The following is a 19,816-nucleotide window of genomic DNA, read 5'->3' as shown; positions in this document are numbered from 1 at the left end:
GAGCTGCATAGCCTAGCTTTGTCGCTAGTTGAGTCATTCGCCCTAGCAGCCCGGCTAGCTCTAGTTAGCTGTTGATTCTTCAGCATGTGCTGCCACCTTTGTCCATGTGCACCGCCACAATTGGTCAGGTGCCTGACTGCCATTGCCCACTAGCTCCTACCATATTTGCTGTTGCAAGCGCCGCCTATGCTTGCTCTGTTGTCCGCCACTCGTCAGAGGCTCCATTGTGGAGAATGTGGAGCTTTGGCATGCTCGTTATGGACTTATGAGCATTGGGAGTTTGATGACTCTTTAGAGTTGTCATATGGTAGATGCATTGCCTCCAGTGGAGACTCCACCTCCTCATGCATGTGAGGTATATATTTTGGTCAAGATGCATAGGTTTGCCTTCAAAAAGGTGAAATGCGCACTTTCTAGAAAATATAGCTTATTCACATTGATGTTTGTGGTTCAATGAGGACAGGTGCACTTGGGGGTCATCTTTATTTTGTTACATTTATTGATGACTACTCGAGGTATACATGGGTTGAAGGCTAAGTCTGATGTATTCATGTGTTTTAAACATCTTGTGGCAAAGTTGGAGGTTGAAATTGGTTTAAGAGTGTAGATATTTCGCACATATAGAGGGGGGGAGTATATGTCTCTTGCATTTGAGATGCATTTGTTGAATCGTGGCATTACCCATCAAGCCATTGTGAGAATGACTCCTTAGCAAAATGGAGTAGTTGAAAGGAAGAATCATGCTCTCATGGAAATGGCTTATTGTATGTTAAAAAGCAAAGGGTTGCCACGTAAATTTTGGTTAGAAGGGCTTCAGTGTGTCAATCTTGTATTGAATAGGGCACCTACAAAGGCTTTGAAGATGATCCCTCCATTTGAGGCTTAGCATGGCAAGAAACCTTAAGTTGAGTACTTTTGGGTGTTTGGTTGCATAGCCGATGCACATGTTGTGAAAGAGGATTTGTGGGAAGCTTGATGATAAGGCCATGAAATGCATTTTTATTGGCTACAGTTCGAAAAGCAAAGGCTATTGCATGTATGACCCACGCACGAAGGTGTTTGTTAGTAGGGATACCATATTTGGTGAAATTGCAGCATTTTCTCATGATCAGTTTCAAATGCTAGCCACACATGAGATTGGTGATATTTTCAAGGTCTTCTACCGCTTTCTTTGGAATCGGTGCTTACTGTAAATGGCAGGACAGATTTGTTACAGCAAGCTGTTCCAGCTCCATATGCTCTTGAATAGCAAGGTATTGATGAGGGTTTGCTACATGTAGTGGAGGTAGCAGTTCAGCATGAAAAGGCTGCTGTAAATGCAGCAAAAACAGTCCCAAGATTGTTTTTACAAACTCTCTAGGAGAGTAATATGCATGCCCCATTACCTCAGCATACTAGAAGGGTCGCTAAGCATGCTACACATAATGTAAGGGGGGCACATTTGGCTGATATAATGGAAGTAGATGATTGTGATGAGCATGTGTTTATGAGCTCACACAAATAGAAGTAGAATCACCCTTTGTCATGTGCTCCATCTCAAGTTGCTTATGCAAATAGGCTACACAAGCCTCATTGCGCACTTGAGATAGTGAGGCAAGCTTATCCCAAGCATCCTTGACTGTTGTGCATGATCGAATATGCGGGACAAACTTTTCTTTTGCACGAAAGTGCAATCGAAGCATGAGCTTGGGATCATGCCCATCCCATTTCGACTGATTTGCTATGGGAGGTGTAGGAGGAGGTGGAGCTGAAGAGATCCATTGGTGATTGTGGATGAGCTAGAAAAAGCTGTGATATCCTATTTAGTAGGGATTGCAGGCCGAACTTTTCAACCACATATATAACCCTAAAGCTATTTGGCAACAAGTACATGTTTCATCATGTATGCCCATATGGGATAATTAGTGCCATCTAATTTGTTTGAGTCTCTTAGCATGTTGAGCAAATCATTTTGCCCAGCCATTGCTTGCTGAAATTTTTGGTTTTTCTATAACTTGTTGTCCAACATAGAAATGCAGTTGTAAAAAAAAAATAAAGCAAATAAAATACCAAAAACTTATAAATTTATGAAAAATTGATGGCATTGATGAAGAATTTATTTGGGAAAATGTCGCAAAAGCCCCAAATTTAATGTGTGAAATTTGGTGAAATTGGAGCTCTAACGTGAAAAGCCCCAAACGCGGCAGATGTGAGAAGTTAGGTGGTAGATTGAACAGGACGGCAGGCTCCAATGTTGATGATTCCGGTCTTTTGGTTAGTGCAGCCAAGAAGCGAATTATTGGGGGCAGTGTGGTTGATAGATGAGAAGTTGTGGTAGATAGGACATCGTGCAGGCTGTCAGTATAGATGCATAGCAGGAAGCCGAGCTTGAACTAACGGTGTTGCATAGACAGAGAAGAAGGAGAGCAATGATAAGTGCAACATTGTGAGAGAGAGGGCACTGAGGAGAGAGAACTGCAAAATGCAGCTTGATGAATAGCAAACATAGCTTGGTAGGATTCCATTAGTTGGTGGAAAGACACCCTAGTTCAGTAAAACACAATCATAAAACGGTAGAAAGTGGCACAGGCTGTGAGATAGAGGATGGAAACATGTGTTAGATGGGTGAAGAAAGTGTGGAGTGGCTTTGGCTGAGATGTCCTCCACGAATTGCGACAACACACTCTTGAGGCTGTTTGGGATCCACAAAAAAAGGAGGGAGTTGATGCTGCCATTGCACGGTTCTTTTTTCGTGATCACATTGCATTCAATGTTGCGAGGTCACAATATTTTAAAGCAATGTGCAAAAAGATTGGAGAGTATGACATGACTTATACTCCTTCATTAGAGACCTTGCGTACCACATTGCTTGAAAGGGAAAGGCAAGTGGTGGAGCAAGCAATTGAGAAAACCAGGCATGCACTACAAAAGAATGGTATGTCACTCATTGCAGATGGATGGAGCGACTCACATAGAAGATCTTTCCATGGGGTGGTTACTTACTCTTGAGGTGAGATGTACTTCATTTCATCTCATGATGCTTTGAGAATAGGAAAATCGGTTGATACTCTTGTTGCCGAGTGGGCAGATGCAGTGGAGTTTATTGGTAGAGATCTTGTTGTGAGGTTTGTTTATGGTGAGCCTGCAAATAGGGTTGTAGGTGTTATTTTGTAGAATGTATATCCGCATGTTATTGTCTCTTATTGCATGGCTCATTGTCTAAACAACTTGCTAAAAGACATTGGAAGGTTGCCATGGATACAACATGTCATTGATAATGCAAATTTGATGGTGTCATTTGTGCTAGATCATCAGTTCTTGTGCCATGAGTTCAGCAAGAAGTCCAACAAAATGTTGTTAAAGTATTCTAAAACTCGGTTTGGAGTCAATTATCTTATGTTGGGTTGATTGAGCACATGTAGTGGTGCTCTAAGAAAGCTCTTTATCAGTGATTAGTTTGCTTCTTCACCATTGGCTATCACTGCTGTTGGGATAGAATGCAAAGAATTGGCAGAGAATACTGTGTTTTGGGAGGATGTGAAGTGCATTGATGCTATGGTGCAGCCAATAATGCATTTGTTGAGGCTTGTGGACAGTATGCAACCATGCATTGGCAAAGTCTATGAGGTCATGGATAGGATGATAGAGAGATTGAAGGATTTAGAGCCCAATGTAGACATGTATGAGTCCACCCATGACTTGTGTATCAACAGATGGAGTTCTTACTATTCCCCTTTGCATGTAGCAATGTTTGTGTTGGATCCAGAGTTTTAGGTGGCAATCGAATGAAAGACAAAGAGGTTCAAGCTGGTTGAAGGACTCTCCTGGAGAGAATGGTGCCCAATGTTAATACGAGGAGAAAAATTAGAAATCAGCTAGCACAATATAGAGAGCTGGAGGGCTCTTTATGGTGGGAGGATTTTGGCGTTGATGGGCCTGAGTTGCAAGATTTAGCCATTCACGTACTTAGTGAGGCAGTTAATTCATCTTGTTTGGAGCAACCGTGGGGCTCCTACAGCCTATAACATAAAAGAAAAGGAGTCGCCTTGGCACAAAAAGGCAAATGATTTGGTTTTTGTGAGTGCCAACTTGCATATGCTTGGTGGAAGCATGATTGCAAAAGCAGATCCTTTTGTGGAGTGGGAAGAGCAACAGACAAAAGAGACAGAGGAGCACATCAGGATGAGGATGAGGATGAGGATGATCATAGTGATCATTGTGATGAGGAGGTTTTCGAGTGGTGCTTGCAACCATGGCATGACTGATGACACATTTCGATTTGTCTTTGCGCTAGCTTCCATGTTTCTTGGGCCTTCGCATTTATGATATGCCATTTTGTCATTTTGATTTGGAGTAGTCTTGACTCCTTTTGTCATTTGACATTTTGAATTTACTAGAGTAGATTGTCTACTTCAGTCATGTCCTGTTTTTATGTCTTTAAACTTTGTACTCGTTGAAATTTCGTTATCAATGCTAGCTTGTCAAATGAGTCATGACATATGTGCTTCACTCTTCACAGCTTATTTTTACTGCATTATTAAAATTTTAAAACTAATGAGCTTTGCACTTGCCTTGGGGGATGGTCCCCTGGGCTCATTAATGTGAATTAGTGTTAACTTTTTTGTGTTACTTTGATGGTGCACATTTTGGACAAAGGTAAAATTAAAAAAATTATTAATTTTTAAGTATATTTTTAATGTTTTTAATGCCGTCCCGGTCCCCTGGTTTCATATCCCCTATCCCCTATTTTTGGCCATCCCTTGTCACTTGTGACTATGGTTTATAAACATGATACGCTGATTTGAAAGCTCTAACATAGACACAAGCAGCAGCCACATTGTGTCAAAGATGTTTGCTTGGTTTCTTCTGTTGGCATATCGTGTTGTTATCCTCATCTAATTGCCATCTCTCAATATTTTCTCATCAAACTTGTAATTATAAGTTACACATTTCTTCTTTCCATCAGATGTTTTTCCTTCTAATTGGTGGTTGGTTCAAAGGATCATTGGTTCTTGTATAGTCCACCATTTGTGAGTAGTAACAATGATTTTGAGCAAAAGATTAATGTGCACACTTGTTGCAGATGAAACCTTTAGAGCATAGTAACAATGAGTGGCAACCTGTACAGATAATGATTTTGAGTGTAAGAGACGGCAAGGTAAAAAACCACCCATGTATGCACCTAGAAGGCAGTTATTACTACAAGTTAAAGAATCTTTGCTGAGAGCAAGCATTATGCCAATACCAAACTTAATAGACCATGATTTCTAGATCCTTCATTAAAGAAAATTTATTAAATGTTCATATAAACTTGCTCGGGCAGAAAATACAGCGCACTCTTGGCAGCAAATATAAACGAAACTTGAAGTTGCTATCACAGCAAGTACTACATGCACTATATCAGTTTGCTTCATGTTTTGTGATAATGCACCTTTGCGTAGCTAAGAGCATCTTTTCTGTGACATTGATGTATTGTTGTAGAGGCACTTGTTTAATAAGTTGTTATCTTGCTTACAGGGTGTGGCAATCCCATCCATCCTAACTGAGAGTGATGTGGTCATGGCGGCTGAAACTGGAAGTGGGAAAACTCAAGCTTACCTTGCACCTCTTTTCCATAAGTTATTGACAAGAAGACAAAGCATTAAAAAAACAGAAGAGAACCCTTCGGTTCAGGTCCTGCAACATTTTGCACTTGTTCTGTGTCCAAATGGCATGCTTTGTGAACAAGTGGCCCAAATGGCCAATGCACTTCGTGATGGCACTGGAGTTCCACTGCTGAAGGCTTCTGTTATCTCAGGAGGTCAGGTTGGTTCAAATAAAGCTATACAGCTCAACTTTCAAGTTTTGTGGAAGGAAATTTATCAATAGAGATTGAATGCAGTTTCAATATGAATCTGCAGTACAGTTTTTTCACTTGCAAGGTTCCATGATTGCTATGGTAAATGATGCAGGGATGGCCAATAACACCCCCAGATCTGGTGATTGCAACCCCAGCTGCATTAATGAACCACCTTTTTGCTTTTGATCCCAGGCGTAGACGAAGAAATGCCTTCATACGTGATGTCAAATATGTGGTAAGTTTGTATATAATTACTGATACAGAGACATAATCATGCATTTTGTACATTCTTTAGCTCACTTTTGATCTGTTTATGTATCAAATAACAGGTTTTTGATGAGGCAGACATGCTTTTATCTGGGGGTTTTGAAAATCAAATCATAAGGCTTTTGAACTTGTTACGGTTTGAAGAAAAACAACTATCTAAATCAAAGTCACAGGAAGCTATGCTGGAAACTATTGAATCTAAGGCTCTAGATGTAAGACCTTGGACAGAGTTTGAGCCTGCTGAGGTAACTTCTGAAGATGGAGTGGCCACTGAGGACCTGGAGGGATCTGTAGAGTCTGAAGAAGATCAACAAGCTGAGTCAAGTGACAGTGGAGAAGATGAGGCTCCACGTCCAGGGCGTAACCAAAAACGAGACTGGTTAAAGACCAGAAAGCTTTACACAAGGAGCAAACAGTACATATTTGCAGCAGCTACACTTCCTGAAAATGGGAAAAAGACTCCAGGAGCTGTCCTTAGACGTCTCTTTCCCGAAGCAAAGTGGGTGAATGGGCTATTTCTGCATCGACATAGCCCCAGGTTGTAACCAGCACTATCCTATATTATTATACAATGGAATCGTTTATATTGTGTAGTGATTTTTCTTGAATAGACTGCACTGTAGCATGAAGTCTTGGAGAGAGAAAGTTGTTGGCTTGTTGATAATTTTATGCAAGACCATACTTGGATGAGAATATGGTTTGCAAGGTTTTGCCAACAACTTGATTATGAGCTTTGTCAGATATTACTGCTTGACAGGTTATTTTGGGTAATTGCATTACCTGAAAATCTCTTGATTATACGAAGAAGATAAAGTAAAGTTTCTCCCAAAACAAATGGGAGTGTATAACTGAATCATTCAAAAGTGCGTAATGCCATGTATGACTATCCAAGTCACAACAAAGCATTGGAAAGGTGAATTAGTGTTTTCATGCTCATAGGATTGCTGAATTGCTTCATTCATAGTGCCACCATAGAGCATGCAATTGTTGTTTGAGAATATGGTGCATGTAAGACATGGATCCTAGCTTCCTTAAAGCTGGAAAGAGAGAAACTTTGAAGGGACTTCTATGACTTACTCCTGTCCCTTAATACATCATGCCCAAGGCATGCCTTTTTTCTCTTTTAGATGCAGCTTTCAGGTATAGTATCTCCGTCCGTTTAAAGAAGAACCTGCATTATGAAAAATAGATCAGTGATTCTTCAACCCCTAGTGGCTGGAAATTCGCTCGCTTACTGAACTCTCTGCCTGAATTGCTGTAATCATCTGCTGCAACCTGTCATGGGAAAGATCTCCAGTCATGCATGTTACAAGTATGTGCACTTATTCTTAGCTCTGGGTGTGATGGACATTGCATTAGCAGTGCAGGACATGGGTAGGACCTTGGAATTTTTACTTGCCAAGGGTTAGAATGTGAAATTTTCATTTTAAGGGCCAAAAGAGTGGTTAGAACCTTAATGTGGAAGTTTTGGCAGGCCCATTGAATTTTAAGGTTTGGGCAAAAGATTGGGTAACTTATTAAAATTAATGTTTGGGCAGGCAAATTGAAAGGTTAGGTGGGCTATCAATATCAATGTGAGATTTTTCCATGGGCAATTGGAAAGTAAAAGCTGCCATTGTACTGAGATTCTTCCTATTTAGATGCATGTGAATTGGGGCAGCCATTTGGGCTGGATTTAGGCTCAGAGAAGCCATTTTGAATCTGGAGAGAGGGTTCCTAGCTGTTACGCACTGAATAATAGCACCAAGACCTGCTTTTTTTGGATGATAATCATGAGGAAACGAGCAGGAAAGGATTGTGGTACTACGAAAGATGTCATGTTGCTCATTCGGATGCTGTATGCCATCTTCTCTGGCATTGTGCTGCTGCTGATTTTTATCAAATCGGGGCTGATTATCAACTCCCCTCCTCTTTTCGTAAAGGGTAATTGTATATTCTCTCTCTCTCTCTCTCTCTCTCTCTCTGTGACTTTCAAGTGTAACATTTTGCTCTCACAGGCCAATTTGGCCTTTGTAGACATTAATATAACTCTCTCTCTCTCTCTCTCTCTCTCTCTCTCTTTCTGTGGTGACGTGCTGAATCAAGGCAGTTTAGGGCTGCATGTTGCATAAACACCCTTGTTTGTGGGTAGACATCAGCCTTGGAATAGATTGCGTCAGTGCTATTGTGCATGTGCTCTCGAGTTGGAAGCTGGACATACTTGCAATGTTTTCAGGCTGTGTAATCATGGATATGCATGTTGATTCCCTCGTTTGAAGGCCTCCCAACCTCTGATGTCTCTATAGAGATGAGGTGGGCTTGAGGGCCGAAGTGCATCAATGGTTTGCTCCAAGCTAGTCTAACATCCCCTCTAGTGTCGAAAAGGGAATAGGGTGTGATGGCTATCCAAACCTTTCATGACCTTGAGGTCTCCATGGGCCTTGTGTTGGAGGATGATCACCACTTTGTCTCCATTGAGGGGTATTAGCTGCAAAAGGTGGGGTTGAGGTCTATGTAATTGTTGTCAAAATGGTCAGACCTTTGACAATATTGGCAGGTAGTGTTTTTCTCAGGTACATTTATGCCTTTATGCCATCCTTGTTCCAATTGGGATTCTGTATTCCCTTATTACTCGCTAGTATTTGTATCTTTGTTTTCGCCCTTGTTATTGCATTTTCCTTGCTTCCTTTTTTGAGAAGTGGAAACTACGGTCCCATTTGAAGATGGCAAAGAGGGCTTTTTATGAACTTGATTAGACATCCATGCGTAGCACAACATTTGGCACTTGTGCTTGTAAAAAGTAGGCAAGATAGACCAATAGATCACTTGTTGCATTAAATTAAAGTACTTGGGGAGAAATCTTTGAGGAACAATTGGTTTTTGGAAGTCTAGTAGTGGCAAACTAAGTTTGGGTAAACACCAATTCTTAGCTAACTTGACCTTAAGGTCAACTTGTAGTGATTTTGAACTCTTGGAGCTCATAGTTGAGGTTGTTTGTGGAGTCTATCCCAAGTGACATGATGGTTTGTCAAGTGAGACCATCGTGATGGTCCGTCAAGTGAGACCAATGGTTTGGTGCGAAGTCAAAAGTGTTGCGATTGAGAGTAGAGTGGATAACCTCACAGGAGGACCAATTGGGGTATGTTGAGCCCTTAAACAAGGTCCCCAATATTGTATGAGTCTAAAATTTGTCACATCAAGCTAGACCAAGTAGTAAAGTTAGGCTTGTTGGAATGAATTCTATTAGTGAAAGCATTCTTGGCAAACATAGATGTATGGAAAATAATTTTGGGTGTTACGTGAGAGGGGTAGGGTGGGAAGGAAGATGTGGGCCCCTATACTACAGGTGGTGCCCTATGGATAGGCATGGTGACTCGTGGGCCATGGCCCTTGCCCAATAGAAGGATATGGTGGCTAATAGTGGATGGATGGCCCCTAGGTAACATGTGCAAATTGTGGTACCATTTAGATGACATTAGGTGCTTGATATTCATGGATATGAAATCCTTGCATGGAGGTTTCCATAGGTTCTTGGTGTTAGAAATGCGGGATCTAGAACATGACATAACCGGAAGCTATGGAGGATGGAAGGAGAAGTGTAGACTCATGATGGAATGGACACTGTTTGTTACACAAGTGAATTAGGTTCCAAGATTGAGACTTGGACTCATAAACACAATCTTGTGTATGTGGACAATGACATTGACAACTTTACTGAAATGAAAAGAGTACTATCATTGCATTAAGAAAGGAAGCAAGTACAATGCTTTATAGGAAAGTAGGAAACTGCAGTAGGCACCATTGTGCATATGGGATAAGTTAGCTTGCATGTCCTTGACCCTGAGACTCCATACAAAGAGGCTGTTTGAGTGTGATTGCTGATTCTCAACACCCCTCCTCAATCACAACTAGGAAAGGCACAAAGTGTGTAGAGGCTGTAATGAGAACCACCTGCAAAGTGTGGGCATACCACAGACATGGCAAAACACCAGAGGCTGTCGCAGAAAAAGCTAAGTGTGGGTACCATAAACATGGTGGACATCCAGAGGCTGTAATAGGGGCCTCACAAAGTGTACAGGGACTGTAATGCCGAGTTACATAAGGAGTTTACAAAGCTTATGGCAGGAAGCATTAGGGCAAGGAAAATACAAGGCTATTAAAACAGTCTATCAGAATTATGAGAGTACAAGGACTGATGAGTCTTGTCCTTCCGATCCTGGTGGTCTTCATCTTCATCTTCTTCTTCCTTTGCTCCATTTTCTTCTTCTTCTTTGACTGCGACTAGATAGGCCTTTTGGGATCTCTTTCTTGCGTGGCAGAACTTCTCGGTGTGTCCGGTCCTTTTGCAGAAGTCACAAAAGAGCTGATCTTTCTTGCCTTTGTACCCGTTGCCAACATATAATGCATGCTCATCTCTAGAGGTACTTGGTTCTTCTTTAGTTTTTAGCTTCTTTTCTTCTTCTAACAGTGATGCCTGGATATCAACAAGTTCAGGATTTGGCATGTTGATTAAAGTTGTTGATATGTTATTATATTCAGGAGGCAAGCTCTTAAGTAGAACACCGATGCAAACATCTTCATCCATTTTAATGTTTATTCCTGCAAGTTGGGTTAGGAGTCCTTCCATGTAATTGAGATGTGTGGCAAGTGATGTGCTGGACTTCATTTCAAGCCTGAAGAATTCAATCAGGAGACCATACTTTGATGATTTAGATTGTGCACCGAACAGGGTGTCAAGTCTTTTCCATGTATCCTGTGAGGTCTCACAGTTATCCACATGATGGATATAATTGTCGTCTAGCTCCAATTTGATAATGGCCTGGGCTCTGTCATCATTCTTTTGCCAAATAGTTGCAAGGTCCGCGTCCCTCGGTTTCTTCTCTTTGCCATTTGTGATGGCCCAGAGACCCTTCTTCATCAGGATGAGCTTGATGCGGGTTTGCCAAGTGTGGAATCCAACTCCTTTGAATCGAGCATTTGGCGAGTCTTTGCCCATGTTAGATTTACGGGAACAGTAGCAAATCAACTTCAGACTTTATTAGATTTGAGCAACAGAAGAATTGATTGAGAGACACAAGTGCTAAAAAGCACTAACTTAGTGTCAATGAATACCAAATCTGCAAAAGTCTTTTACTCCAAGTGATCTTCCCCTTCTTGATTTGATGCTGATGCCTTCAGATCTGAGTTAAATCAGTAAGAGTGTTGTACTCAAGTGTATCAAAGGATACAAGAAAAATAGTGTCAAATAACACTTGATAAGTATCAATAGATACTGTTCTTGATGAGCCTGATGTTGATGCTGGATCTTCTTGAACCTTCTTCTTGTTGATTTTGATGTTTTGATTTCTTGCTGAAGATTGAGTTTTGGAGTAGATCAGAGTATCAAAACCTTCAGTTGATTGAAAAGCTGCTGTCACTCAAGTCTATGAGAGGTCTTCAAATCTTCAATGGTCTTTAAGTGCTTCAATGCTTCAGAGATCTCCCCTCGATTTGATGGACAAATGTTGTTGGAGACTAATCAAATCAATGAATCAAAGTGGTAGGGTTTAGCTTGACTCAAGCCAATAAGGAAAATCAAGTGAAATGGAAGCTTGGAAAAAATGGCTATGGAGTCCCACAGTTAGGGTTTTCAGCCTGACTGGTTTTCGACCTGGCGCAGCTCGTAGGACGGATTATTCGGCGTGTTGGTTGATGAGAAGCAAGCCTATGGGATAAGCTTCAAAAGCCCTAAGGCCGCAGGGTACATCGCGCAGTGCAGAGGGAGAATTAGACGTACGACCAGCACAGGCACAGATCTGGACAGCAATCACGACTTTGAGCAATGCTGGAGCATAGACGGACCAATGTCAGACTGTGATGTACCAGGAGGCTTCGCCCTGACCTAGAGAAGATATTCATAGAAGAAATCGTGAGGAGATAAGGTCTGTAGAGGAAGATATGGAGGCTCCAAGTACTGCAGGTCCAGTTTGGCTATGGCTGCCAAGGGGTAGAGAGTGAAAATGAAGTTGGAGATTAAGTCAAACACTTGAACTGAGCTGGATAGAGATCATGAGAGACTGAGGGAGCAGAGAGAGGACCTGAAACATGCTAAGCCATGCTCAGCTGCGCTCTGATACCATGTTAGAAATGCGGGATCTAGAACATGACATAACCGGAAGCTATGGAGGATGGAAGGAGAAGTGTAGACTCATGATGGAATGGACACCGTTTGTTACACAAGTGAATTAGGTTCCAAGATTGAGACTTGGACTCATAAACACAATCTTGTGTATGTGGACAATGACATTGACAACTTTACTGAAATGAAAAGAGTACTATCATTGCATTAAGAAAGGAAGCAAGTACAATGCTTTATAGGAAAGTAGGAAACTGCAGTAGGCACCATTGTGCATATGGGATAAGTTAGCTTGCATGTCCTTGACCCTGAGACTCCATACAAAGAGGCTATTTGAGTGTGATTGCTGATTCTCAACACTTGGTTTGGGGGATAGATCCCCACCATTGATGCATCTCCTACACTCAATTGTGGATAAAAATAGGGCCCTATGGGATACACATCTAAAGTTGTGTATCCCCTGTGTAGTGAAGTGTGGCAAAGGTGGATACATCGGTGAGTCTGCAATAGAATTAGGTGGGATAAGTGGGAATTTTGAGTAAAATGATGCACCAAAAGTAATACCATTTGAGTCCACAATGAACGAGAGGTTGCATGATCTTTTTCTTCTCGAGCCACCTCTAGTTACATTCACATACTAGTATGGGTTAAGGTTATTGTGAATACTCACACCCATATATTGCATAGCATCGGAAGGACTAGATGGAATAAGAACTTGTTTACTGTTTGGAACCAACCTTCCTTCTCGGGGAGGGTGGTAATGGCTTGATTAATCAAGAATTAGAGCAAACATAAAATTTATTTAAACTGAAAATGTAAATGTTACCACTTAATCTTGGACAATGGACACCTTGTTTGCCCTAATACTGGCGCCCCTTGTAGTATTTCTTTAACTTTTATTAATAAACTATTACATTAATAAGGTAAATTTATGGGAGACAGGCGTGAGGGATGATCGTCCGGGGGCCTTGGGCACCCGAACGAGGTCTAGGGGAGCCTAGAGAGTTAGAGAGTCCGAGAATAGTAGGACTTACCTGAAGTTAACAGCTGGCAGTCGGATTACGAGGAGGGGAGCCAACAACCTTCTAGGCGAGGTTGGGAGGAGAAATGAATGTCTCGTGCCACAGATTTCTAAGAAAAATTCAGTCCGCCATCGCGAGAGATTTAGCTCTTCGTAAGAGTGATTGTCACTTATCACTGGTATCAGAGCCGCCCGGTCTTGCTTTAGCTTGTCTCTCATGAAAGCTTTCGATTGTCCTCGCGAAGGCTTTCTCTGGCGCCGATACGTCACACGTCACCCAGGTACCAGATTCGAGTATTCTTCACCGGCGCCCACACGTCATACGGGTATCGGATGAGAAGACGGCGCCTACACGTTACACGAGTACCAGATTTGAGAAGACGACGCCCACATGTCACACGTCACACTGGCCCGTTTCCCATCATACATGATTGAATTCGTGGTGTAATTGAACGACAGTAGCAATCAAACAATAGTTAATACCAGTTGGACGAAGCCAGTCTGACGAATCTGACATAGCAGGGGTATAGCTGGTTCACGTGACTGTTGGGAAGGAGTGTGTTTAGTCCCCTCCTTACTCGGTGTTTCTGCCAATAAGCTTCATTTTCAATGTGACTTATGGTAGATCCCCATGAAATGGAGATATAAGAAGAGCAATGGGAAGAATTTTTTGCCACACGAGAACAATTTGATGATCTAACTGCTCGTGTGCAGGCATAGGGGGTTCAAATGGAATTTTTAACTCAAACACTCACCGAAATAAAATCTCAATTAACTTTATTATTAGAAAGGGATAAAAATAAGCTAGAAACCTCGGATATTCCATCTTCATCGAAAGATTTGGATGTGACTATGCGAGATTCTAAAGAACCCCACCAAAAGTTGAGGGATAATCCAGTCTTAAAAGATATGAAAACCTCTCAGTTTCACGGGGAGGAAAAAGATAGAAATAAAGACACTATCTTTAATTTTCTCCAAAAATGGGAAGATTTGCACAAACTTAAAAATACTCCACCACATCTCCAAGCACTGGAGGCCAGCTTAACTTTGGGGCCAAAGGCGTATAAATGGTGGTGAACTTTAAGGAGGCAAATAAAATACCTGAAACCTGGGCTCAATTTGAATCGGCCTTTTTGAAGAAATTCCTTTCTAAAAATGAAATGGAAAGAAATTGGGAAGATTGGGATTATGTCAGACAAAAGGGAAGACCCCTGTTGACATATTTGGAGGAATGTCATGCGATAAACCTCAAATTGGAAGGAATAGATGAATTTCAAAAGACAAGAGGATTCATTAGGGGACTAGATAAGGCCTGTAAAAAGGAGTTCACCTAAGACGCTTGAAGAGGCAATTAAATTTGCATTAATCAATGAAGATAGTACGCGTCCAGGTACACTCACTAGTCTCACTGATACAGAGCCTAAGACTAAGGAATTGGGAACCTCAAAATTTGTAGGTAAATTTAAAAGGAAAATGCCATTTCTTAAGGGCAAGAAACAACCCTTTGAAAAGAAACAATATGTAAGGCCAAAGTTAAGTCCAGATGACTTGATAAGGCCAAAAAAGAAAAGCCGTGTTTCAATTGCCTATCCCCTAACCATGCTGCCTGGAATTGCCCTCAAAGGAAAAAGAGGGAAGATAAAGGAAAGGATAAGGACAAGGGCAAGGAAAAAGAAAATTAAATCCATGTAGTGCAGACCTTAGAATTAAAGGGGCATGAAAAGTATAAATCTTTGGAGGTTTTGCACAAGGATGTACAACACAGGTGTTGTATGTCAACTTCTATGTGGCAGCGTACTTTTGGGTCACATGATTTAGTTAGAGTGAATGGATTGATAGCTGGAAAGAGGATTAGAGTCATGATTGATGACTTTGCTACCCACAATTTTATAAATTATGCACTTGTCAAAAGATTGAAACTTCCCCAACAAAAGAGTGGGCATCAATATGTTGTTTGTATGATGCAAGGTCAAGATAATAAGATATGGGATACAATGGTATCCAATTTGGAAATTGAAATTCAAGGATATAAAGATAAACTCAATTTCCAAATTATGAATATGGAAAGAGCCGATATTGCTTTGGGGAGGGAGTGGCTTTGGGGATTGGAATCATCTTTAAAACGTAGTTATCATCATAATACACTGGAATTTGAAAGGGATGGTAAGACTTTTGTGATTCAAGGTGAACATGAAGTATCTGATAATCCTTTGTTGTATTCCACTGAAGTTCAGAAGCTGATAAAGAAGGAAGCTTGTGAGGTATATATGTTATGGTCTCTTCCTGTGCAAAACACTTTTACTTTCTGTAATATAAAGCAACACTTTTCTTATGTTTGTGAGTTGAATGTAAGTAATGAATTAAGTGGTTTTTTAGATGAATTTAAAGATGTGTTTTTTTCTGATTTACCAAGTGGCCTTCCACCAGATAGGGGTGATATAAATCATCCAATTGACACAAATAAGGATACACACCCTATTTCTAAACCACCTTATAAGTTAAGTGAAACATAGCACCAAGAAGTTGAAAGACAAATTAAGGATTACCTTGATAAAGGGTTTATACAACCCTGCAATTCACCTTGGGCTTCGCCAATTTTATTGGTAAAGAAAAAAGATGGTTCTATGTGACTTTGTGTTGATTATAGAGCACTTAATAAGATAACGGTGAAGAATAAATTTCCTATGCCCAGAATGGAAGATCTTTTTGATCAATTACAAGGGGCAAAATTCTTCACAAAAATAGACTTAAGATCAGGCTATCACCAAGTAAGAATTAAGACACAAGATGTTCCTAAGATAGCATTTCGTACTAGATATGGGCATTATGATTTTTTGGTGATGCCTTTTGGCCTTACTAACGCATCAACTACCTTTATGAAGCTGATGAATAGTATGTTACGGCCCTATCTAGGACATTTTATAGTAGTCCTCTTGGATGATATCTTGATCTTTAGTAAATCAAGAGAAGAACATTTGGAACACTTACGATTAGTATTCCTATTGTTAAGAACACATTCTCTTTATGCGAAGAAAACTAAATGTAAATTCTTCGCACAAGAGGTCAAATATTTGGGGCATATTATCTCGAAAGAGGGAATCAAGATGGATCCAAAAAAAGTAAGGGCAATTATTTAATGGCCATTTCCAAGGAACCTGGAAGAGCTGCAGATCTTCCTAGGATTATTTGGATTTTACCGTAGATTCATTCGAGATTATGCCAAAATAGCTGTTCCAATGACATACCAACTTAAAGGGAAAGGGAAGAGTTTTAATTGGAGAACAAACCAAAATGAAAGTTTTCAAAAACTTAAGGTAGCTATTGCTACAACTCCAGTACTATTAATTGTGGATCCCATTAAACCATTTGTGGTTGAAGCTGATGCCAGTGATAAGGCGATAGATGCAGTCTTATTACAAGAAGGTCGATCAGTTGCTTTTGAAAGCAAGAAATTAGACCGTGCAAAACAGAATTATTCTGTTTATGAGAGGAAGCTGTATGCAATAGTACATGCAATGAAGAAATGGAGACACTATTTGTATGGTACCAAACTTTTGATCTTGTCGGATCATGAAAGGATTAAGTGGCTTAATGACCAACCGGATCTACAGGGACGTAAAGCCAGATGGGCCGAATTCCTCCAAGAGTTCGACTATGAGATAAGGTATAGAAAAGGGAAGTATAATATAGTGGCTGATGCACTCAGTATAATGCCCATTATAAATGAATTGAGTTTTACTCAGTTCACTTCCGATTTGCTTGAATCCTTGAAAGGGAAATGCCAGGTTGATCCGGCATATTCCAATATATGGGAAGCAATAGAAAATGGGGATCCAAATGGAAGGGCCTCCACTGAGGAAAGAATATCTGAGGATGTTCAACAAGGAAATGGAGCATCAGGGGTTGCTCAAATGGGATTCAAGTGGAAGAATTTTACCATTGATAATGGTTATTTACTCTACAAGGGTAGGATATGTGTCCCGAAAGATAAAGAAATAAGGCGCTAGATACTCTTTGAGTGTCATGATATCCCTAGCGTGGGACACCTAGGAGTTAATAAGACTTATAGTCTTATTAAAAGGCAGTTCTATTGGCCTGGAATGAATAAGGACGTCCTTGACTATGTGGTCAAATGTAATAAATGCCAGGTTAATAAAGCTGAAAGATTGAAAATGGGAGGACTTCTCCATCCATTAGAGATTCCTTCGGGAAAATGGGAGAGTATCTCCATGGACTTTATTGTTGCATTACCTAGAACACAGAGGGGGCACGACTCTGTGTGGGTGATTGTGGATAGGTTAACCAAAATGGCTAGGTTTATTCCAACTTCAACTGATGTTAAAACACCAGAATTGGCTAGATTGTTCGTAGAGAACATATACCGATTGTATGGCCTTCCGGCAAATATAGTTTCTGATTGGGATAGAAAATTTGATAGTCAATTTTGGCGTAATATACTGAGGAAGTTGGATACTAAACTTAGCATGAGTACGGCGGACCACCCGCAAACTGATGGGCAAATTGAAAGGGTTAACCAAATCCTTGAAGATATGCTTAGGGCATATGTAAGTAAAAGGCAAACTAATTGGGAAGAGTATCTATCGATAGCAAAGTTTGCATATAATAGTGCCAAGCACTCTTCCACTGGATATAGTCCATTTATGTTAATTTATGGGTTTCAGCCCAGAGCTCCTCATGTAGTAGGACTACATAAGGAAAAGGTTCAGGCAGCGAAGGATTTTTTGGGGAGGATATGAATAGTATGTTAAAATTTGCTCAAGAAAATATTAAGAAAGCTCAAAATCGAGCTAGAGCTTATGCAGATCCTCACCGAAGAGACATCTCCTTTGAAGAAGGAGAATTGGTTTATCTTAGGGTGCCTGAACAAACTAAAACCATGAAAACGGGACGATGTTCAAAGCTTTCACCCAGGTATTGTGGTCCTTTCATAATACTTAAAAAGGGGGGAGAACATGCTTACAAGCTCCAACTACCTGCTGGTAGTAAAATACATCCAGTTTTTCATGTAAGTAAGCTAAGGAAGAAGCTGGGTGATTTGGATAATTTAATCTTAAATGATAACATTGAGGAGCTATTAGATGACCAATCTAATCCACATGAACCAAAAAGAATATTAAACGTTCGTAACAGACGAACAAGGAATACTATTTATCAAGAATGTTTGGTTAAGTGGAAAGATTGTTCAGAAGAAAGCTCAACATGGGAGCGAGTAAGTACCCTAAGGAAAAGGTTTCCCAATTTACATTTGGACCTTCCAAGTATCGTTTTCGAGGACGAAACCGATTCTTAAGGGGAAGGAAATGTTACATTAATAAGGTAAATTTATGGGAGACAGGCGCAATGGATGACCGTCCGGGGGCCTTGGGCACCCGAACGGGGTCTAGGGGAGCCTAGAGAGTTAGAGAGTCCGAGAATAGTAGGACTCACTTGAAGTTGATGGCTAGCAGTCGGATTACGAGGAGGGGAGCCAGCAACCTTCTAGGTGAGGTTGGGAGGAGAAACGAATGTCTCGTGCCACAGATTTCTAAGAAAAATTCAGTCCGCCATGGCAAGAGATTTAGCTCTTCGTAATACTGATTGTCACTTATCATAAACGTTAAAGTACATTGAGATCCAGCCCGATCTCCTTCAATCGTCAATACATCTTGCTGTCCATAGCAACTAGCAAGCTTTTAAACTAATTTGCCCCTTGGTTTGCTTGGGGATTGGCCTTCAATCTACTCCTTGGATGACAAATTCTACCCCAAACTTAAATGATGGCTGGCTGGGACTCTTGAAATTCTTTGAAATCCTTGTTTTTCATCTGCTGAATTTCAAGTACTAAGCCTTGACTTATGAGCACTCTTCCATGGGTGGCTGGTAAACCTGATTCCAAGCAGGAATTCTTCAATTTCATCCTCTTGATATTGAATTTGGTTGAGATCTCTTGAGGGAAGTTATGAATTGGTTGAGAGAATGGAGAAGAAGTTGGAGAGAGACAAAATTCAGAGGTTTATTGCCAAACTTGGCTGAAATTTGATGTTTCCCTGCTGTGAGTGGCTGATTGACTATAGCCCACCATCAACAGCAGCCCCACATGTAGTCACCTATTCTTGTGGGCCCCAAACTTATTGTCACTTGCTTGTAGGCATTCTACAAGGGCCGTCACTCGTCTCCAATGGCCTCGTGACCAACTAGGGGCAGCTCATTGATAGTCTTCGATGGTTGAACTGATCATCAATGGTTGGAAAACTGCAGTAGCAACTCTCTCTTCCTCTCCCATTCTCCACCATGCTACAATGAGGGTCCAATACCCTCATATAGCCTTTCCCTCACTCACATGGGAAGGTTTTGCCAAGTGCAGCCTTCTAATTGCATTTTTCAGCAATTTTCAGCCCAATTAAATTACTTTTTAGAATATCTAATTTTTAGAATATTTAATTCTGAAAAGTAATTTAATTATTAATCCTTCTTTTAAAACTAACATTACCAACTAACAATTAAAATTTGCTAGAACAATTTGTACCTAAGTATTTATGAGCATTTATTAGCCCTTGGATTGGCATTAATCAATTAATTAATGCCTAGTTCCTAATGTCACAACTGACATTAATGG

At 40.7% G+C, this 19,816-nt stretch overlaps 1 protein-coding gene across 4 annotated transcripts in view; it reads left to right on the top strand.

The window, feature by feature from the left end:
• EMB3108 (DEA(D/H)-box RNA helicase family protein) overlaps positions 1–19,816 on the top strand; it is an 80,477-nt gene that overhangs the window by 9,777 nt on the left and 50,884 nt on the right. For all 4 annotated transcript variants that reach the window (XM_087694701.1, XM_087694702.1, XM_087694699.1 and 1 more), the window contains exons 2-4: positions 5,497–5,784; positions 5,931–6,053; positions 6,148–6,623. In XM_087694701.1, the coding sequence (XP_087550827.1) occupies positions 5,497–5,784; positions 5,931–6,053; positions 6,148–6,623 (887 nt within the window). The remainder of the gene's footprint in view (positions 1–5,496; positions 5,785–5,930; positions 6,054–6,147; positions 6,624–19,816) is intronic.

This window comes from Lygodium microphyllum, chromosome 15 (assembly GCF_053477565.2).
Source record: "Lygodium microphyllum isolate KBCC chromosome 15, Lygodium_microphyllum_v1.1.10, whole genome shotgun sequence".
NCBI classification, from domain to species: domain Eukaryota; kingdom Viridiplantae; phylum Streptophyta; class Polypodiopsida; order Schizaeales; family Lygodiaceae; genus Lygodium; species Lygodium microphyllum.
The sequence above is the reverse complement of the archived record's forward strand: the minus strand, read 5'-3'. Positions and strand labels throughout refer to the sequence as shown.